The sequence below is a fragment of the Eurypyga helias genome, unplaced genomic scaffold (assembly GCF_000690775.1).
Source record: "Eurypyga helias isolate BGI_N326 unplaced genomic scaffold, ASM69077v1 scaffold42884, whole genome shotgun sequence".
Classification (NCBI taxonomy): domain Eukaryota; kingdom Metazoa; phylum Chordata; class Aves; order Eurypygiformes; family Eurypygidae; genus Eurypyga; species Eurypyga helias.
The window spans coordinates 14,440-37,475 of record NW_010245191.1 but is presented as its reverse complement, the minus strand read 5'-3'; the positions used below and the strand labels follow the sequence as shown (position 1 = coordinate 37,475).

The following is a 23,036-nucleotide window of genomic DNA, read 5'->3' as shown; positions in this document are numbered from 1 at the left end:
CAGGAGGGGTGAAGAACTCCTGACCTCGCTGGGTGCAGCGGCACGGCCGCAGGCCACGGCTACTGTGGGAAACAGGCTTTCCAGCAACCTGGGTCTCATCCCAACCTTCAGCCTGAGGCATACGCACCCGGATTTTGGGTGTATGGAGGTACTTTTCCCTCTTTGGGCATTGTGTTTTCTCCTTTGGCCTCACTGCCCAGGGCTGCATCTCACTCGGCGGGTATTTCCCTGGGGTAAAAGGCATTTCCAGGAGCGCAAACTCCCAGCTGCAGCAGAAAGCTGCTAAATATACTGGGAATCTGCCTCCTCCATCCTCCGGGCTGGGGTTTAAACCAGGAAAGTCATTTATTCCTAAAGGATTCCCCTCTGCCCTGGGGACTTTACCCCAGAGCCGTGCCATGCCTCTCCCCTCTGTGATGCTGGAGGTCACCTGGCTGGGAAACATCATCCCCCCAGGACTCTCATGGTGGAATTTATGGCATAAAGGCTCTTGGCAGAGGGAATGAGAAAGTAGAAATCTGGCAGTGGGCAAAGCCCTTCCAAACACTTCTAACCTGGGAGTCCCTAAGCAGGGCGAGGGCAGCAGGATGGATGGGGAGGACAAGACATGGGACTGCACCTTCCCACCCAGTTTTGAGCTACTTCCCTTACTTTTTTAGGGTTTTTTCTCCCTAAAGGTCAGCCTTCTTGTCAGAGCTAGAAGTCACGATCATCTTCCCTGATATCGGTGTAATCGTGTTTGATGAGTCACTTGTTTAACGGGAAGAGGCTGCTGGTTGCTATAGGGATGGCAGCAGAGGGGAGAGGATCCCTTCATTACCCTAATCGCTGCTTGTGACGGAGAAAACACAACCCCAAACAGCTCCAGGCCAAACTCCACCATCATTTTCTGGCAGTTCGGTATGTTGGGCTCTTTTCCCCAGGCGCGGGGCTGCAGGGATGCCTGGGCAAGTCCCTGAGTGCAGGACAAGCTCGAGTTTGGGGACATCACAGGGCTGGGAGGGGGCAGGGACCAGGGAGGGATATGGATGAGCGCGGTGCTCCATGTCGGGCTTGGGTACCACAGGGAACCAGGGGCTGCAGTGGCTTTGGGGCGATGGAAGGAGACACCCGTGAGCTCCCCGCCACCGTCTCGTTAAATACCCATCCCTCCTCGAGCTGTTTCTCTATATCCTAGGAAAAAATGTGGCTTCTGGGAGCGCTGGGACTGATCCCTTTGCAACGCAGCTGGTGCCCTGATTTGCCAAGGCAGGATGCTGGCAGCGTCGGGCGAGCTGCAGCTGTGTGTCACCTTTGGAAATGAGGCCACCGGGTCACCGAGCTCCCTGGGACCCATCTCCTCCTGGCTCAGTGTTTGCCAGCCCTTCTCCCCGCTGAGTTTCATCCCCATCCCGCTGTCAGGCACCTTCCAGGGGCACTCGCTTGGTCCCTTCACCCTTTGCTTCACCACCCCCTCTCCCGTGCCAGACTGGGGGATTTATTCCCCGATTCGGTCCCGGAGGAGGCTCCCAACCACTTCTACAGGGGACACAGTTGGGGGGATTTCTCCCAGGTGGAGCCCTGCAGACCGCAACCCCCACCATGTGCACGGTGGGAGGCACCGCTCTCCCCAGGGACACCCCTTGCCTTCCCAGCTCTTCATGGGGGAACCCCTAATTCTCACCAGTGTGCATCGATGCCGGCTGACCACAACATTCTCTTTTCGTGTACACGGGCTGTATTCAGCTGCACTGCTCCAGCCGGGGATGCTCCTTGCCCTCTTGTGTCCCTGCATCTCAAATCCTGCCTGGCTGAGTCTCTGCCCTCCAAATCCCACCTTCCTGAGTCCCACCCCCCCAGATCCGGCCTCAGAGCATCCCTGACCCTCAAATCCTGCCTCTCTGGGTCCCTGCCCCGCAAGACTCAGGACCCCAGAGGGGACAGCCATGCCCACATCCCCTTCTTTCCTATGGGGAGGAGGAGATGCTCTCGGGCCGTGTAACTAAATGACCATTAAATCCCAGTGTGTAATTAAAACTGATCCAAAATCCCTGAGCTTGGGATCACCTACGGCCAGGCGGTTATTTCAGCAAGGAAAAAACCACCTCCCTGCTCTCCCCATCCAGTTTTTTTTTTCGAGAGCAAGAAGAGCTGCTCGCCACAGCCAAGCACAGGAGGCGGCGGGCCGAGGTGGGAGCAGGAGGCAGCCGTGCTCCCGCTGCTGGAGCTGCGGCTCGGAAGGTCGGCCCCGCACACAGCCAGCGCCGGCTTCATGCCGGGACACGGCGGGTGAGTGAGCAGAGGGCTATTTTTAGACACCTGGCTTTTTAAGAAAACAAAACTCCATCGAGGGAAAAAAAAAAAATCACTGATACATTGGGAAAAATAAACCCAGCCCTGATCCTGATCCTGGGGAGCATCCCCGAACCCTCCTGCACTCTCGGGTGCTGCGCTGGGGTTGGGGACCGGACCCCAGCCTGGGACACTGCAAATTTAGAGAAACATAGGGGATTTTGCCTCAGGGCACAGTCTGTTTGGAGTGCCTGTCTCTGTTTAACTGGAAATAGGTAGGTGAATGCTCTGACCCTGACACTGGGTGCACAGTCTGGGTGCTGGATGGATGCTGCGGCATTCCCTGGTGCCGTGGCTAAAACCTCGAGTGCAGAAGGCGGACAGCAGTGTGGGATTGTTCACAGAGCACCCATGGAAGTGGGGCCAAGGCTGGCCTGAGACTCAGGGCATGGCAGGAGACCCACCCCAGCTCAGCCCTTTGGGGCTGTTTGGGTTTGGAGCCATCTCTCTCCGGCTGGACGCCCGTCCCCGTGCTGGTCTGGCAGCCACAGCAGAGGCACCCCAAGGCATCCCACCTCTGGGCTGCCCACGAGCACCTTCCTGCTGCTGCACTTACACAACCAGGCAAAATCAGGGGCATATTTTTTTCCCCAAATTGTAGCATTTTCATCCTTGAAACCTTTCGAGGCAAGCGTGACCCTGGCACCCACGGTGCACATGGAGTGTGACAGTCCCGAGGCCAAGTCCTCACCTTCCCTGTGTCCTGCAGTGGGATGGGTGCTGGCCCCTGCTGTCCAGCCTCAGAGAAATATCCCCAAAACAGGGTGTTTTGGTGGCAGTTTGAATCCATCAAAGACATAGAAGCCGAAGGGAGGCTTCCCTAAACGCTTCCCACCAGGCTTGGCGGAAAATCAGGGTGGTAACGCGTGGGATGAAACGCAAAGCAGGACAGGGTTAATCATTCCTAACCCTAGAGTGGAGGGATGGAGAAGGGGTCTGTTGGCCAGGAGAGCAGGGAGAGCAGCCGCTCAGTGATTTGGGGGCATGCCAGCCGCTCGCACGCGTGCTCGAGGAGAGCCGGCTCCCTCCCAGCAAGATTTGCCAGCCCGGCGTGTTATTTTTTCAGTGCGGCGATATAATTAGTGCTGGTTCTTCGGGAGCTGTCACTCACCATCACGCAACGTTTGCTTTTCTTAGCAGTATGACTAACTGGCAAATGATTAAACACGCTCGGGCAAGGAGGAGGGGGAAGTGAAATTTTTTTTTCCTCCCTAGGAAGTAAAAAAAAACCCAACTTCAGGAGCCACTTTGCAGTCCCAGAGAGCGGAATAAACTCTGACAGCGCTGGAGGAGGGACGTGTGAGCCACCCGCCAGTCACGCCGGCCAGCCCACGGCTCTTCCCAGCACGAGGATGCCTGGAGCCACGGCCGGGCTGGTGGCCGTCACCGAGATGCTCGTAACCACGGCAGCTCTGCAGGGATGCGACCACAAAAAAGTCACGCCACGTTCCTGCAAACCTCCTATTCTTCCCTTCCCGTTCCCCAGACGGTGCCGCAGAGGCTGCTCCCTTTTAGCACAGCGGGTTTCTCAGAGCTCACCTCCTCACCAGCGCTGCTTCGAGGAAGGATGCCTCTCCCGGGGACCGAAGGCGGCACCGCTCTAATTGCTGCCCTTTAGCTGCGACCCGCAGCCCGTCCTGCAGCCCAGAGCCGAGCTGCGGCCCCCGGAGAGCGCGGAATTGGATCCCGCTCTTTCAGATGGGTTATTTTGGAGAGGTTTTATGTTTTGTTGGAAGGTATTTTTAGAAGAAGATAATGCGGTTGCCAGCTCTCACGGGAATCCTTCCGTCCCCGAGTCACTGCTGTTGAAGCATTTGGCTCAAACTGCGGAGAAGCAGCACAGAGAAACCGATTTGCCCAAGTCCAGTAACCTCCTCCTGCTGGGGGATGAATGGCGAAACTGGTAAAACCAAGGCTTGGCCTTTCTGATGGGTCAGAAAGAAACAGAGGCCCCAAAAATCCAAACCTGGGTTTATCTTCAGTTTTACACCACCCAGCAATTAAGTGTAAATCTCCATTCAACTCTTTGCTTAACTGCCCCTTAGGGATAAGCTGATGAAGTGTTTCCCTCTCCTCTCTCTAGTGGCTTCACACATCCTTCAGCGTCCTTTCCTGGCCCGAGGACTCTCCCTTTGTACGTCCGTATTGTACGTACTTGCCCGCTGTACGTCCCCGCTTCGGTGCGGCTCCCTGGGGCTGGACCCCGGTGCAGAGGACGCTCCTCAGCAGGATGGCACCAAAGGCATTTTGCCCTCGATAAATCTGGGCCAATTATCTAGAGTAATACTTCAGGGGCTCTGGTATTTTAAGGTCGTCATCATCCTTTCTTAGCTTGGCCCTCCAGGCCCAACTCCTCCTCTTGGGGCTGCCAAGCTACCTTCTACCTCAAGGCCCCTGTGCTTCACCCCCCATCCAAGCCGATGCCGGCCCATGGGTCTCGGAGAGCATCTGCTCCTACACCCACCATCTCCCACGTCCCAGATCCACCTCCCCAGACAAACATATCCTGGTACGGCACCAAGTGACCAAGGAAACCACTGCAGGGTATTTGCATTTGCTATTTACATTAAGGACTTTCCAAAACAACTGGTGACCGCCGAACGTGCTCTTCGTTAGCAACCTGACCAACATACTCCACGTTGTAATTCATCCTTCCCTTCCAGAGCTTTCTCTCTCCTGCCACGTGCAGCGCAGAACCGTTGCACTGACACAGGTTCATGGAAGTACCAGCCTGGCCAGGGAGCCAGGAGCTCCGGTTGCCAGGCACCTACAGCGCTCTGCAGCCCGTCACCAGGTCTAACGCTGCTACAGGCTGTTGTACGTACAACCTCGAGCAGCAAGACCCTCGCCCTGGCCTAGAGCCGCTCGGTTCTGCCTGGAAACCAAACAAGCCTCCCAGGCACGCCCCCCTCCCCGCACATGCCAGCACAAAGGTCAGTTTAACCAGACGGCAGAGAAGATCAAACCATCTTCCTGCGCAAGGCCACGATGACCCTCGCGCTATCCCACCGACACCGCTTCGCGTTTAACCTTCCGTAACCCACCGCTGACAGACACCCAATCCCGCCGGCTGCTGCTTCCGGGAACCGGCGCTGGCTGGGTAGGTGGCAATGAGCTCTGCAGATCCGACTGATTTCGCAGGAGCGGGAGGGAGGCAGGCAGAAGTAGCCCCAAGGTTGATGAGTGCAACAACAGCAAACGCTGGCAGGACTTCACATGTTGAGAATTAATGATGTTTCAGGGGATTGTTTCCTTTTGATGAACGCCGAGGACTACAATGGGAAGGTTTTACTTGTCTCAGGGGCTTGTGTTAGTCTATTTTCTTTCTTGTACCAATCAAACACGATTTGCTTTAAACGCATCCTAAACCGAGCTGGCATGGTGACTTTAAAAGCTCCTGCTGGTAACTAGAACATGCCAAGCACAAGCACCGATTCATAAACAACCTCTGTTCCTGAAGCCTTCGGGGCAGAGCCTCTCCACAGAGCGGATCTGCCAAGCTGGAAGCAAACCAGCCAGGCTGGGTGCATTTTGCTTCAGCTACTGGTGAGCGGGAGACAAATAATCATCCTGGGATGGGCTTCACCCTCAGCCCAGCGCTAAGACCTGCGGGGACAAGGCCAGCCCCCAAATCCCGACATCAGTCCTGCCTTACTGGTACCCCAAGCTAAACCCACGCTGCTTTTGGACATTCTGATTGTGGCTCTTTGCCCTCCACAAAATTAAATCTGGGTAACACTCCGTCTGAAGTGACTCCAAGTCACACTCATGTCCTCTAGACTCCAATCAGCGCCGATATTTATCGCTAACGTGTGACCCAGTGGGACAAGGTCGGGGCAACACGGTGCATTTAAACGTGCGTCCAGCCCACAGTTGTCATTTTCGAGCAGTTGTCATTTTCAAAGCTCATCTGCTTCCGCCACGTTCTGACCTAGTCCCACGATTCCCTACTCGCAGGAGCAGCCTTCCATCAGATCTTCCCCCTGTAAAAGCGAATGACACAGCAGCGCAGACCTGTCCTGCAATGAACCCAGCAAGCTCCAAGCATACGGTACTATTTCTGCTTTTAAATGTCTCTGTTCCAGATCAGTCAGATAATATTTGCAGCAAACTCTTGTGCGGTCCGACAGCAAGAGGTGAAAGAGGGAGAAGGAAGTCACGGGGAGAGGCAACGGCAGAGCTACCGGGGGTGATGGAACGGTGTAAAGGATGCGGCACTGGGGCGGGCGTCAGGGGAAAAGGCCCCGCGTCGCCTCTCCTGGGTTTACCAGCACATCAGCTACAAGCTGGGACGCTGAACTCTTCACTTGGCTTGGCGTGAACCGCGCCGCGGGCAGGTTACAGGCGTGGAAACGCGGCGGTCAGAATCCCTCAGCCAGCCAGCCGGGAGGGAGAGGCCGAGGAGAGCCGGCGACTCGCCGACAGCGTTTAGGTCTGCCAGGGACTAAAATGCAAGGAAAAGCCTCGGGGCCACGTGTGCTTGATCATACATGACCTTTATTGGAGACAGGTGGGGTCATTTATTATACAGAAGTAACATCACACCATTCTCTTCCAATTTAATTCCTTTTAGTCTCCTTATAAATCTGTAGCGAAAGTGCACTTTTAACAGTTTTTAATCTATAGTATATATCTTTCAATATTCTCTCTCAGTCAGGTATTTTATTTGTAAAAACGTCTCGCCAGATATACAAAATACGTGTCTAGTGTACTACCTTAATGTTTGTATTTACTGCTCAGCCTATTTTTAACTCAGTGCTCTCTTTTCTTATTATTTTTTTTGCAGGACTTAGTGATGACGGGCTTCCGGCAGCGTCACCGGGAGAGGACTCACAGCTTGTGTGTGAACAAAGGGAGAAGACTCTCAGCCAGGAACAATTTTCACACAATAGGAACAAGATGACAAGAACGTTCGCCGTTGCGGAACGTGTCTCTTAAAACGACAGTACTCTGTGTAATAAAAAATAATTAAAAAACCCAACGTCCGTATTTTATCTTCAGGCAGAGGAGATGTGCCAGGAGGATGGAAGCTGTACCCAGTCGGAATACAAGGGCAATGACTCATTTGCGTGGTGAAGACAGGAGCTAATTGCTAACGTTACATTTCTGGTCATTGTAAGAAGAAACAGACACATACAGCCACCAACAAGGAACGGTTTGTGAAACGCTGTTTTCCTGAGGACAATGTTTTGGTAAAGTATTTCGTATCCTGTACAAGCCCCAGAATTGCATAAGTTAAATGTCCTCGAGAAGAACAATCACTGGTACATACCATGAGCGGCGGTGCTGGGAACAACCACACAGAGGACAGCTCTTGTGTCACCTAACAAGATGAAGAGAGGAAAATACTCATTCCCACTGGTAGCTTAGGGCCAGCTGCGACAAGCTTTGGCACGGCAACAGGACTTTTATGGAGAAAATTACGGAAGATTTTCTGAGATTTCTTACAAACTTCCTCAGTCTTTTCTTTCTAGTTATCCTTGAGATTATAATATATACACACAGAACGGATAATTACTTAATTTTAGTCTTCAAAAGACTAACCATTTCCCCTGTTAAGCAAGGCCTGTAGAGGTAAAACAATCAGAAGCATTTTTAGGGGGGTGTTACGACTCCCGGATCGACACAAAGATGACCAACAGACGATGAACACTTAGCAAGGCGATGTCTGGGCTGGTGGGTTGGTTGGTTTTCCTTCCTACATGTTCATTATCTTGAAGACAACTGGATTAGTTACATAAATAATGCTTCCCTTGGTTAACCCTTCCCAATTAGTGCTGTTTCTGTGTATTAGCATAGATTCAAAATGCTAGTTGCATCAGTTCACTACGTATCAAATGAAACGTTGAACAGATCCTGTTTCAGAATGAGGGCACTTTTGGTTTACGCAACAGCTCCGAGAAACGCTGTAACTCCACACTTGCTACAGCAACTGGTTGCCAGACATATTCTCCCAAAGAGAACCGCTTTTCTGCTCCCCTTAAATCTGCAGCAACGTGGCTTTTGAGTCAAAACTTCTGCTTCAAAAGGAAAGCGCGCAAGAGCCTGGGCGGAGTACTACACCTTCTGAAGAAGGATCAGAACAGTAAAAAGAAAAATACAAAAAGCAGCGGCGTGTTAGTGTTATCTAAACCCAGGACAATGCATAACGGGAAAATTTACAATGCTGCAGAGAGGTTTTTTGTCTCTTTTTATAAAAATTACAGACTTGACATTTCCAATATGTCTTAGCTTTGTACTGCTTCTCAAGTCTGAGTCACCAAAAATATCCAGCAACCAGCTGCTGTTCATATCCTAAAATATGCCTTCAGCTGACACTGAATATTGAAATCATTCTGCTAAAATACAGAAAAACGACGATGGTAGAAACCAAGGTATAGCCTCAGGCCAACATTAAATGGTACAAATTCTACAATGCTACTTTTTAAATCTCTTCTTCAGTTCATGAACAAATAAGCAGCCAGGTTTCAAGTAGAGGTAACACAGATTTTGGAAGATAGCACGTAAAAAAAGCCCAGAAAGAAAACTGGAACAAAAGCTCTTCTTGTTACGGCAGTCAGCACTACTCCTCCATGAAATGGCAGAGAGAAACCTCTCTTCACCCTGCTAGATCTGTCCTGGTCCTACAGCAACAACGAGGAACTGCTTCTGCTGTCACAAATATGTTCCACTTGGACATATCTTGATCCCTTTTTTTCTTTTATTCTTATACATGTATCTTTTGTCTTAGTCTCTTGACTGGTAGAAGAGGATATATCCAGATTCTGAGTTTTTGGAAATGTCTGATGTTAACCCATAGAATTCTTCAATGGCCTGGGCATCAATTTTCTGAAAATTAATGAGAGTTATGATTAGCCTGGGTCAAAACACCACCCTCAGAATCCCTTTCCCAGACAAAGCATTATTTTGGAGTTCTTGGGGGTGATGCTGGAAAGCCATGCAGCATTAACGCAACAGTATTTCAGTAGCATTGAATCCAACCCAATACAACAAAACATTGCTTCCACTCTACACCTTATTCACTACTGAAAAGAAGGAAATCAAGATGAAATAGTAAACCTCTCAGAAGTGCTGCACACTTAAGATGGACTATAAAAAAAGGGATCCATGAAAATGTAACCTTCAAGGAGCACATGACACTTTTATAGTTGCTTTCTCATTCTGACTGGTGTCACCTTCCCCAACCGTGGGTTTGTCATGTGCGTGAAACAAATCAGTCCCTGACCAGCAAAGATGCTGTACAGTTGGGAGTACCTAAGGCCCATCGTGAGCAGATTTACCACTCAGCTAAAATAACTCCAGGTTTTGAAGCTCTCCTGACCCTCGTAGGTAGACAAGTCCTGCAAGTGCCTCTGGTAACTGTACTGTGAAATCTGTGGATCTCATCTGATTATGATTTTCCGGTCTTAGGAGAGCTTTCCTTCCTGAGGATTTGCTGGTACAACGCCTACTAGAATATTATGACAAGGCTCGTGTTGCAAGAGAAATATATTATTTGCCACATTAACAGAATTAAATGGCCTGCTTATATTTAAAGTTGTGAACTGTGTGCAGAAAAGCCGCTTTTCATTTTCTACTCCAACCAGCAAGGCCTGTAGGGCATTTGAAAAGGCTTTTAAAGATGCAGATTGTACACTCTTGATCCCCCTCCTGAGAACAACGGGCTTCACGTTACTGCATTTGATTCTGCAGTCAGCAGAGCGCAAGCACAGAAACAAGGCACTCCCCATGGCCTGTGCTGCTCAGTACCCCACTGCGCTTCATTACTGTAGAATACCTCCAGGCTCTGGAACCAGAGAGATGAGAGACTGGGGTTTGTTGTGGAGAACCACAGGGAGAGTAGCCTGAAGCTTCCCTTTATTCCCCAAGGGATAAAGTTGGGGAAGCAAGGGAACGTGCAGACCAGAGGCTCCGGGCTGAACACGTGCTTCGATGGCGAGAAGGAGCAGTAGACACCAACCTGTGCTCATATTTAAAAGACAGGGCTCCCACTACGACTCCACCAAGGAGCCTCCTCGGCTACAGAACCCACTTGGCAGCGTGCTAAACCACTGCCGACGGAGCAGACCGCGGCATCACCAACAAACACGAAAGCACTGGTTTCTGCAAGCGGCACTGCCAACCTGCGGGTCTAGGCCATCCTTTTCCCAGCCTTTCCGAAGGACAAGAACAACAGACACTGTTTCCAGAAAATCCATCAACCGCAGGACAGAGCCGCAGAAATTCTCCCTTGAACACTTTTGTTAAACACTTTCTATTAAAAAAAAAAAAAAGGGAAAAAATACCCCAAACAGATATTTTGCCTGTCTTCTCCATTCAAGGTCTTCCAAGAAGCTGGAATACTGTACTGGGGGCTTTTGCATCTTTCCACAATTTATTAACATCACTACTACTACAAACTGTTAGGTACACATTTTAACAGACAAAGAGCAAAAGAACATTCTTCAGCCCTCGCAATATATTTAGCAGACAACTCAAAACATGTTTTATTTTCAGTGCCAACTAACTTGCCATGCAATCAAGTCTATTTCCACTACTCATTCTGAATGCAACTCAAACATTTGATATAGATTAATTTATCCCACAGATATTTTTAGTTTTATCACGGCAAAACTGACTTCCTTGCTCAACAGCACTTCCACAGAAGGCACAGTGGAACCCGAAGAGGATTATACCGACTGCTCTTCCCATCCTCACCTGATCATCGCTATGGTGGGCAGCAAAGTTTGACCCAGCTGCAGCTTTAGAGGAACAACCCCTTGACGGTTTCACACTTGTAGGATTCTGCAGCTTCACCCGCTATTAAGATTTGTATTTTTCTTCCTGTTAACTGAGCTTAACAATATCCCTGGCTCGTTTCCAGATGACTATTGTGGTTCCTCAAACCATTCCTAGCATTCAACTGACTGCTGCAAATTCCTGAACAAACCTTTAAGCCAAGACATACAATTATTCTCCCCCTTTGAAGAACTCCCTGGGTGGACACTTTCCCCAATTTCAGATAAACACTGTCACTGCGATGGATCTCTTAGCTGCTCTAATGACAACGTGTCAAACTGGAGTGCTGCATCCAGCTGCGGAACCCACAGCATCAGAAGGATATAGACTGGTTGGAGCGAGTCCAGAGGAGGCCACAGAGATGCTCTGAGGGCTGGAGCACCTCTGCCACGGGGACAGGCTGGGAGAATTGGGCTTGTTCAGCTGGAGAAGAGGAGGCTCCAGGGAGACCGTATTGCAACCTTCCAGTGCCTGAAGGGGCTACAGGGAAGCTGGGGGGGACTTTTTACAAGGGCCTGTAGTGACAGGACAAGGGGTAACGGGTTTAAATTGAAAGTGGGGAGGTGTAGATTAGATATCAGGAAGAAATTCTTCCCGGAGAGGGTGGTGAGGCACTGGAACAAGTTGCCCAGAGAAGCTGTGGATGCCCCATCCCTGGAAGTGTCCAAGGCCAGGCTGGATGAGGCTTGGAGCAACCTGGGCTATGGAAGGTGTCCCTGCCCATGGCAGGGGGGGTGGAACTGGGTGGTCTTTAAGGTCCCTTCCAACCCAAACCATTCTGTGATTCCATGATTCTATAACCAGGCAGAGATCACTTATGCAGGTTTCTCAATTAATTCTGCTTGGCGTAGGATCCCATTTGGACTGATGTGTCTCCTGGATTCGATGCAGTTGCCTTTCACATATGCTGTAGTGTGTCTGATTCTCATCTACCTTCAATTTAATTGAAAGCTGGCCTTCCAACCAAATCTAAATAGATAAATAAATATGACTTCACCACTTCTGACATTTAGTGGGTAATAAGGATAAAGTACTTCCTACTGACACTTCAGAGCTATTAATTCGTAGCCCTTGCCAAAACCCAACAAAGCTTTTTAACTGTGAGGGGAAAACCCTTCCCCCCTGTTCTCCTTCAGCTGCAATATCTGCACAGAGATAGCTACCTGGGCTTTGGCCTCATATGCTGTCTAATACCTGTTTTGGTACGTAGCCAGTTCACACATTAAGTCTCCAAAACTTTAAAAAAAAAAAAATAAAATTAAATATGCTTTCATGTTCCTAAGAGTCTCTGAAGAGCAGAAGGCTCCTGCAGGTAGCCCTAGAACCAGAAACTTAGGTAGAATTTATGTTATAGCAGTTCTGGGGCTTCAGGGGTTTTTTGCTGCTCCATTTTTTGAGGCTAGCCTCTGAAATGTCACACACAGCAACCTATTTCCTGCGGTGTCACCTTATGGCCAACCACAAGCAGTTTGAAAAATAGCACTTGGTCAAGTTCAGGGTAGGTATTTAAATCTCCTCAGGCAGCAGATGGAAGTGACAGTAGTTGCAGCTTTACCTCCCTTGCTCAGCGAACAGCCTCCAGCACTAGCAGGAACTAATTCTCAAGAGCGGATGACTAAACAGGAGAGAGAAGAGTTGAGTAAAACGCAGCTACTTCTTCCAGCAGCCTGCAGCATCAGCCGAGGAAGAGCAGTCTCCGCTACCCTTGATCACTGAATCACCTACATTCAGCTGAGTTCTAGAAGGTGGAGGAAAAAGAGCGTGGTACTTGTTGACAGAGGCAGGTGAGATGCAAGCTTCATGTTCATCACCCACTCAGAAGGGAGGAGCAGCTACAATGGTCAGTGAAGAGATCCTCTGGGACCAACCCAGCAGGGATCCTTACCCTACGCTCTTCAAAGTGGGTCAAGGAGCAACTGATCATCAGAAAGGGCCCATCACCTCAAATGACTTGTGCAGAATTCACGTGCGATTCTTCTTGCCCTCCACTGGCTGGAAAAACAAAGCCTGAATTTCACAGAAAACAAATACCACATGCAAACGCCAGCCAGGGAGAGTCTTCTGGCAGGAAAAGGAATCTTAAACTTCCGGATTCGCAGCCGGGGCAGAGGTAGGGCTACGGGATGGGCTACATCGACAATCCTAACCAAGGCAGTGGAAACTCAAACATGGAAAACACAGAAAGTAAAAAGTTCAGATCAAAGAGCTTTATTTTTACAGCATTTCAGATAAACTCTGTAAAAGAAAATGAACTTAGAAATAAAAAAATAAAGCTATGATTCAAGTTAAAAAAGCAACTTAAAGGAAAAAGCCAGCATCCCTGCAGGAGAGAGGAGCTACGTTCTAGCTCACTTGTGACAGCTCCTTGAATTTATTGCCCAATAACAGAGAGTGTGTATTTAGAATCTATGTTTTGGCACATCTATGAAAGTGCCAGCAGAGTTTGTGGATGAAAAGAGATTCTGTTTTGACCCAAAAGCTAAGATACAACATAGAACTGCCTGATAGAAAACAAATATAGAACAGGAAGATTGTTACTTTACATCGACTTTTAAAATTTAAAGTTGATCTCCTGGATGGAAAAGACAGTGAGTACTTGCATTTAAAAATACCGAATGCTATTTTCAAAATTAACTGACACAATTACATACTTCGGCCACGACAGAAACAGAGGAAAATAACCCTCACAATCTAATAATGGGAGGAAGGCAACTGCTCACAGTCACACAAGCTGTCCAATTCACCAGGAGGTCACCCCTGATGCTGAAAGCTAAGCAAAGATTAAAATAAACCTGGGGAACATACTACATCATCTCCACACCAACACAAGCAAGGACTCTGCTGCACCTATTCAGACACTTTGCATCAGGCCTTAACCTTGACCACGAGATCACAGACACAAGCAGGACATTTTCATCCTTACAAAGAGCAGCTCTACTCTTTGATCTTTGCTTCGTAATCACGTAAAATACAGGGATATATAATTATTTTGGATATTAGTCTTCACAAGTATAGAAAAGTTAAGGAAAAACTTGCTTGGGCAGACTATTTAAACATTAGCCCAAATAGCCCAAATATCTTTGTATTCCTTCAGGACTACAGTGTCCCAAAGTATTTTTTACAGTTTTTCTACACTTCAATTTGCTGGGGGAAGCAGCCCACAGAAATAAACATTTGAAGTTCTTAAACACAGCAATGAAATGCAAAAAGCACAAAGCAAGTTAGCAACCAAAAGGAGCCCAAAAGGTGGGCTGAAACTAAGAACATTTCAGGTCTTGAATAAGACAACTGTGGTATTTCAGCCTGCGTAAGTGCACACCACCCATGTCTGAGGTGTAGTACAGCCCTCGTGTTGGTTTGCCCCGATATACACTGCTTCCATACGGAAGATGCGCAAAAATGCGGCAGTTGACTTTTGAAATGTCCAGAATTCTTCTGTTTTGCTGAAATACTTTACGGGTGCAAAAGCTAAATCGGGCATAAAACCAGAGGTGGAGAGTGCTGCTGTCTATGCTTGCTCCCACCCCGTAAAAGCATACCTACCTCTACAATGTCATCATCAAACAGCAACCAAAAGCCATGGCTCTTCACAATGGTGATATAATGTCCACGATTTGGACCACTGCCAGAAAAAAAAAGGATTGAAGACATTACTTTTGTGCCAAACAAAGGCAGGACCACTGCTCCCCATGAGTCTAGTTCCCAGCTCTCAGTGTTGTCTAATACCACTCCTAACATTGTTTAGGTTCTTAGACTTTGCCAAATTGCTTGAATTAAGATCTCTGTCTTTGCTACTTGCCTAATGCAATATATTCAAAATACAGTTTTGTGAATATTTTAGGTACTCATTCATATACTTCAAAAAATGAAAGGAAAAGCCAATTATTTCAATCACTGTTTTGTCGCATTCAGCACCGCGGAATATTCTGACCACTGTTCAAAAATTCTAACACCTGTCTGTCTGAAATGTTTGATTTGCACAGGAGATACTGGTTTTAACCCTCAGCGTGGCTTATCTTATGGCTGACTGCAGACAGGCTTTCTGCAACTGCTGTTCCCAGTTTTCCAGCCCCAGTTTCCCACTCTACCACCTATGTCCTGGATGCTTACCTTGAAGGGAAGGGACAACAAAATCACCTAACTCAAAGGGAGATGGATCTACAAGGTAAAGGCAGGCAGACTGCCCCAAAACGGTAGCAGTTTGGGATAATAAACTATATGGATGGAAAACTGTGAGCCATCAATCTACTGATCTCAAATTCTGAGAGAGAAGTCCAGGGACACTGTGCAGGGTGGAGGAGGGGGGAAAATGGGGTTTTTCCCCCCTCTGGCTGTACTTAGCATCTATGTATGGATTTATAACCACCTATATTCCTATCAGCTTTAGGCAAAAAGCAAGCACTTCCCTAGTCCTTCCAGAATTACTGATAAACATAAACATACAACCTGTCACGGAATGAAACCTTTTTGTTTACAGCGACTACATGAAAAGTAAAACTGTAAGGGCCAAATATTTACACCAACTTCCGAGAACCCAAATATTTAGACAATAGAGTTTAAGCCTTTGGTAAGTTTCTAGTAAGAACTGAAACCAGAAGAGGCACTGGACTCCTCAAAGCCCCCATATGAGACAGCAGGTTTGAGAATAAAATGTAAAGCCATTTAATATGTCTAAATTATGAATAATCATGGTTAAGACACGTCAGTGTAGTCACAGGTATAGCAAACTAAGAATCTACAGAAGAAAATGCACAGGATGAGATCTTGAAATTATAAAAGTAAGTTAAAATTAGCACAACTGTACCACAACAGAAATCACCTAGAATTATATGCAGGTTATTTATACTAAATCTATGCAGTTAATTATATCGTCTTGCTCCTCACAAAGATGTTTCAAAACACTTTGTGTGCTGTAATAACTCATGAATTTAAAACTCACACTTCCAGCAGGCAACTATAAATATTTTTAGCCTTCAGGACTGCTTTTTTTTTTCATGAAAAGTGCTTAAAGATTTTTCCTCTTTGCTTTTACAAAACAGACTGAAAACCACTACAACAATTTAATAACGAGCAGGACATTTTAACAAACCAGCAGTACACAGTTTATTCCACCCGGTGGCACCAGCTTCTAAAAAACCCTCAGTGGTTCAGCAAGTAGCAACATGAGAACTGTAACTTAATGCTGGTTTAGTAAGTGTTTTACAAGATTTGTTTTTATTTCATTTAGCTTTCCTAGAAAGCAGGGTTAGGGATGTGGGTTTTTTTGTTGTTCTTGTCTTTTTAAAGACTGCTCTTACTTTGCTGCAGCTCAACGAAACAACTTGTCTGAATTGCTGCCCTGTTTGAATGCTGATAAAAGAGCAAACCTGTGTGCTCAGAAAGCAGAATTTAAAACAGTAAAAAAAGACTGAAACACTTTTTAAAACTTAAAATAAAATACTCTGGACAACTAGCTGCGATGCTGCTTAGCACGCTCCGGTATCGTCAGCCCCTGTACGCTTACAAAATGGCACAGAGACGACAGAGTCCTTTTACATTTCAAGATCTACAAAGTACAAAACCAACATACCTGCCACAGTGAACCACCACAGCCACAAGGTCATACATTCTGTCAGGATTTGTAGCATCTCCTGAAGTGTTAAAGAGCCGGAGCTCCAAGGGAAAGACTACACGGTAGGAGAGTTTGGTGTATCGATGCAGCTGGTCCATGTATTTGAACCTTTTTAAGTGCAGAGCTAGAATCATGGGCAACTTTTTCACTCTCATTCTGAAAAGAAAAAACATGTTAAACAAAGAACGAGGGATTAGCAGATCATCTAAAACAAAGCTTTGTTCCAGAACAGTTTCAATATGAAGCAGCTTCATAAAAGGCATCTAAAATGTTGACAAAGGTTTTCAAAAGGCTGCTTTCCTCATCTATATTCCAGTGAGAACAGGCAATATTTATTCTGAAAGATTAACTACACAACTGACATCTGAATGCAGGACAACTGTCTGTGTTGAAAACATCAATTTTTCATCACATCAGTGGGAAAGAAATGGAATAAATCTGTCTTGCTGCTCTGGCTGTGACCAAGTATAAGGTAAGAAATAAGATTCTCGTATACTGCATTCACAGTAAAAGCAGATGGGACGGTTCTCGGTGGCTTTAAGCTGATTAATGTTAACTGGGGAAAATGTGAATGTCTGGAAGCAGCAGATATAAGCTCTTCTGGGAGGAATACAAAATTAATCTCTTCATTTCTCTCTGATAAGGTTGCACAAAGTTACTCGGTCTCTCCACTTCTTACTCCCTTCCCAAACAGACCTAAACAGTCATGTTTTCTTTCTTCACAAGGTGTATTTTTCCAACAGCTGCCCATTTTAAGAGAACATTTACATTAGCCTGGATATTTGAACCTTACCTCTTCTGTGCTTCCTGTTTACTGCGGCACTGCTCACAATAGTATTTATATTCACTGCATAGAGTTTCAGTATTACTAAACCCTCTGCGGAAATAAAAGGAAAGTCAGAGAAGCAGAAATCTTCAGTCAGACCATCCAGTTAAAAGTTACTAATAATGCTGAAAAAACCCCCAAAGCACATACAAAAGATGCAGTTCCTCTTATTCATAGTGTTTATACCTCCCAAACACATTTTAGGTGTATTTGTCCCAGTCTAGGGGTACTGTATCAAAGTTCAGCTGGAAAAACCTAGACTCACACCCTCAAGCAGTAACTGCATACTTTCTGGGCAGGAGTCAAACACCACAGCTTGCGGTTTGTTTCCAGAGGTAGCCACTCCATGTTTTCGTTGGGGCAGACATTAAATGTTAATACCTACAGCCATTAGCCATTGAATAGCCAAAGCCTGGATTATCTTTCAACTCCTAGCAACTCTACATCCATTAGCAGCTATTAAAAAGCCAGAGGCTGTAAGCAACTTGCAATAGCCTGGCAGCTGATAAGCCTTGGATCTAGCAGTCAAACAGAGGGGGCAAATTTCTATTGGGAAAAAAAATAAAACACCTGACCACAAACATCAGGACCAGACAACTGAAATGCAGTAACAACATTAACATAACCAAGAAATAACAAGGTTAACACAAACAAGAATGTACTATAAAAGCAAACGTACCATGTTTAGTTTTGATAAAACCTGGATATGTGATGTAACAAATTAAAATCCCCATAAAAGAAAGCGAAAATCAATCTTACTAAGAAAGCATCGCACTTAACTACTAAAACCCACTAAAAAACTCGTAGCTTCAAAAAGCCAAAGACACAATGACCAGCGCTCAACAGAAGATATTTTACCATCAGTCAAAGCCTACAGCCCTCGCACAACAGAGCAACTACGCTCAGCTCCTTCCTTCTGACCAAGGGCAGGTATTTTTTCCCCACTCACAAATATTTTCACTCACCTTAGACAGTGTGTAATTGATGTATTTTGTTCCACATCAACCGACAGATCCAGAAAGTCCTCGTCTTTGCTACTAACCTTGAAAAAAATAAGAAGAAATATTTCATAACAGTTTAGAACTGGGAAATTTCTTTTAACCACTTCTGGGACGGTGCAATGTCCTCGGTGCAAGCAGAGATCTTTGTGATAAAAAATAAATACACACACATGCAGAGGCCCTTTCCTGAGGTAAATGAAAACTGAAGAAATAATCTGATGTGTTTGTTGTTACAAACCAGAGAGGAATTAAAAAAAAAAAACAACAAACAAACCCAGGGGAAAAAAAATACCCAAACCACAAAAAAACAAATCCAAAAACCTTTCTTGCAAAACATCTCTCCCTCTTGCGACCTCAAGACACATCTCCTCACAAGTTTTTAACCACTCAGAGCTCGAGAAGCTTTAACTGTACTCCACTCCACTTTGTAGACTGATACAGCTTTCTGTTGCATTTCCGAGTTAACAGTAAATCCTTATTGGAAATGCAGAAACAGGCAGATGGGTTTCCAACAAAATGGGTTGGCAGTTAGGAAAAACAGCTTTCTATTTTTGGAGGAGTCACATTTAATTTCAAAATTCTTGAGACAGAATCTTATTAATGTTGTTTTTAGAGCTTCTATTCACCACACCACCATAATTATAGATTCAAAATGCCAAGAGGCATCATTTCAGTTGCAATCATGTCTTTTTTTTTTTTCTCCTTCCATCTGGGTTTTCATTTTTTAAGAAATATTAAAAATTAGCACATGGCTAACTACACATTCCTGGACTGAAGGTGGTATGGTTCTTCTAATTCTAGACTTTGTGCACTTCCTTTGCTCTCAAGTAGAGTGGCTATGGACCAGCACCAAAAAGCAGACTTCAAGAAATTCAGTTAATCCCAGAGTTAAATAAATAGCGAGCAACTCTCATGTAGAAACACAACATAAACTCTCAATCACTGACACAGGAAATAACACGAAGACAAAAAGGCAGCTTGTATCAGCCAGGTGCAGACTGCCTCGATGGAAACAGGGAGGAGGAACAGAAAAAACACTATGCTTTTTCTGAGAAACATACCTTAATGAGTATTGGTTTGAACATAGAGGTGATACAGTCATAAAATAGGCTACGCTCCATATTTTAATAGAGAGAGTGCAATTTCATCTATCCTAATAAATGAAAAAGTGTGCTTAGTATTAGGGAAAATGATCCAGAACCTGTGAAAAATCTAAGAGGTTTGGTTTTGTTTTAAACGTACAGCCTCACAGTTAAGACATCTGGTTTCATTGGTTAGTGTTCCTTGGAAGATTTCATGGACCCACGTCAGATCGGTCTTGTCTCCTTCTTCACTCTCAATGCTGCCGTTCTGGAGTTTGCCATTCTGCTTCTCCTGCTTTTTCTCTTCTTGTAGTAAGTCAGCAATAGTGTTAAGTAGGTAGTTTAGGAATTCATGTGCATCCTGCTGCATATAATTATCAAATAATTCTGGAAAGGAAGAGATCAAGGAGAGTTTAGTACAGATACTTCATAATACCAAGTTACTATGCTTTTAGCAAGCCGGGTGTGCCCTTCCCCAGCCTATTACACAGTTCTGGGTTGCACTGTTCAGAGTCCTTGACTCTTTGTACTTTGTTGTTCTCACAATGGATGGTGGGTTACCCTAACCTATTCTGCCAGTTGCAGAAACAGGCAGCTGAAAAATAACACAAAGGAAATTGAGTGTGGGCATTTCCTGGAACTGAAGTAAACCATGATTGTTTTGGTTTTTGGGGGTTTGGGATATTTTTTTGGGTGGTGGGGTTTTTTTTTTCTTTGGGAAGGGAGAGAAATTAGGAAATTCAGATGTCTTGCCTTCATTAATTCATTAAGTCCAGCACAAGGGGCAAAAATCCCCTACTCTAAGTCTGTTATCTTTCCAAGTTCAAGCAGAGATGATATACCAACACACAGAACTCTTCCTCACAAAGCAGCCCTGGGAAATAACCATTAGTTCTCATCAGAAGGAATTTATCCTGCTGCAAATGTAAGAAGAAAGCAGGCTAAGGGGGATTACTGTTTCCTTAGAGACTAACTTGGACCAACTCCATGAGGTCTGTTTAGCCCGTGACAATTTCTAGCAACGAGCCAAAGCGTGCTGATGTGGGACAGACCCCTCATGAACGTTATGGCAGTGGGGAACAACTGGAGTACTGAGACTCGTGTGCATGCTCTGCACTTGGTCTAAGCAAGTGCAGAAATAAAGGTATCGAGATAATCCTCTTAGGACGCAGCAGAGTTCTGATAGAATCTCTGTTCCTATGCTATAAAGAGGTGGTGAAATTCATACTACAAACAGGAGTTCAAAAACCTTCCAGAAATCTGTTAAACCTTGCCAGTTTGGACTCAATAAGGAAGTTACGTTTATGTTCTTAAATCCCCAATGCTTACATCTGCATAAAAACGTCATTTATTCATTTACCATTTTCTTTCCTCAATCGGGAAATAAATTTCTTGGGTGGGATGACTCCCACCTTCTTCTTTTGCGTGGCAATACTGTTGAAGAGATCAGAGAGGCATGTCAGGAGGCTTTCCTTCTTTCGAGGCTGCACTTTGTATGCCAAAACTTTTTCCCGAAATGGACGACAAAAATAAAGTGCCTGTAAGACTGAGTTGCAGTAGCAGGTATTGCCGAACTGGTTAAAACAGAACAAAAGGAAAACAAACGTTTTCATATTAGGTCTGTTAAAAAGTCATGACAGAAAGAGGTTGCTCATTAAGAACGTCACATACTGAAAATGGAACAGTCGGCTGTCAAAGTTCATTTAGTGGGGAAATACTGGTAGGCATGGTGTGAAAGAGTCATCCTTGCATCATCACAGCTGGTAACAGCAAGAGGAGGAAGAGAAGACAACAATCACAGCAATGCTGGGCACAAAAAAGGGCAGGAAACCACTGACACACCAAAAAAATCCAACTGAAGGCCCATCACAAAATAAAAACTGGAGACACAGCATGCTAAAAATCTTGATAGGGGAGATCCTGCCAATACTGATGTGGAGGGATGCCAATGATACAGCAGAACAGAGGGACAAGAAGCCCGGAAAAGGAAGAGATGGCACCCGTCAGCATCACCGTGCCTCAACTTTATTACAGTAACAAGCTCAGTGCATGAACTCTTACGTTGGATTTGCCTGTGGTGGAGACACAAAGCACTTTTTAGAGATAGTTAGCAAGGTACATGTTAAATACTTCCTGTTTATAATGTAATATTATGAGAAGTGCCTGATGCAGGCAAATTCAAAGAGCAGCTGGTTTACATCTGCCATATCTGAAGGTAGTGTCGTGTTAGGGAAGGGAGGGCAGCGACAACAGCTTCCAGAGGCAGTGTTTCACAGTGCCTAACAAGAAACAACACTCAGACCGCCGAGGTATTAGCATGTCATCCACAAGAAATACACCACGGTTTTTGGGAGTTGTTTCTTTGCAATTTATGGTGCAACGCTGCTGCTTAAAAAAAAAAACCAGTGCAACAAATTCTGGGTTTGTCAGTATTTTCCAGTATGGAGATTCTGCATCTCAAGAGCACTGAGTGCAAAATAATTTAAAGAAACCGAACAAATCTGACTACAGAACACAGACTATTTTGTTAAGTGAGATTCAGGGAATATGGCCACTACTGTTCACCAAAACCTGGCGTGATTAGCGTAGCAGAATGGTGTCACATTAATAATCAGTTTGCCAACTGAGACAGGAAATTAACAGTTTATTTCAAACAGCTAAAAAGGCTACAGCATTACAGTTACATTAACGTTTAATTTATGCCATATGCAAACAACACGGAACAACGGTTAAAGCTTGCTGACATGAGGAAAACACACATGCAAGCAGAACAACACTGTGAATTAGGACAGAACCTAACATATGCTTGTTAGTGGCCTAGGAAAACACATAAGCTTCTAACTAAATTACTAACTTAGCTAACTAAATTTGCATACATGACAAAACAGGCAAGAGAACTACCAAAAGTCTGAATAAATATTATTGTTTTCAGATGAGGTATCCAACAAATTCGTCAATAATAATCACAGAAAATTAAGAGATCGATGAATCTAGAAATTAGCCATCTTGAAAAAAAGAAACCCACAAATGGAAGGTCATGGTGCACCTGAAGTCACAAACGTTTACAAAGCAAGTAGTTAATGAGATTTCAGGACTGTATTCACGGAGAAATCCCATCAAAAAGCATGAAGTCAGCTGGTTATACATGTCCTGCTTTGATGCTACCCACACAGAGAGAAATTATGAGAACCAAACTAACGGGAAGAGGTTAAAGCAGTTAAAGAATTAAAATTCCATCCAAATAGCTTTAAAAATTCCGGACAGTACAACACAAGATGCTTTGCAGTAGTCAAAGTGACACAGTGAAAAATTCACTTTATCGCATGCTTCAGGTTTTAAAAATGTCCTTCTAAATAGTATTCCACCTCTCTTTGTTTGCTGCCACCTGTATATGGAAGACATTTAAT

At 45.6% G+C, this 23,036-nt stretch overlaps 1 protein-coding gene across 1 annotated transcript; it reads right to left on the bottom strand.

Moving 5' to 3' along the window:
* Positions 1 to 8,415: 8,415 nt before the first annotated feature.
* On the bottom strand, positions 8,416 to 21,324 carry LOC104508381 (ubiquitin carboxyl-terminal hydrolase 12-like). Its single transcript, XM_010149982.1, has 7 exons — positions 20,990 to 21,324; positions 19,790 to 20,016; positions 18,512 to 18,588; positions 17,514 to 17,597; positions 16,679 to 16,876; positions 14,653 to 14,731; positions 8,416 to 9,159 (listed from the first exon to the last, which is right to left on the bottom strand). Exons 1-7 carry the CDS (start codon positions 21,240 to 21,242, stop codon positions 9,058 to 9,060), a joined length of 1,020 nt encoding a protein of 339 aa, XP_010148284.1. The 5' UTR covers positions 21,243 to 21,324; the 3' UTR covers positions 8,416 to 9,057.
* Between the last annotated feature and the right edge of the window lie 1,712 nt (positions 21,325 to 23,036).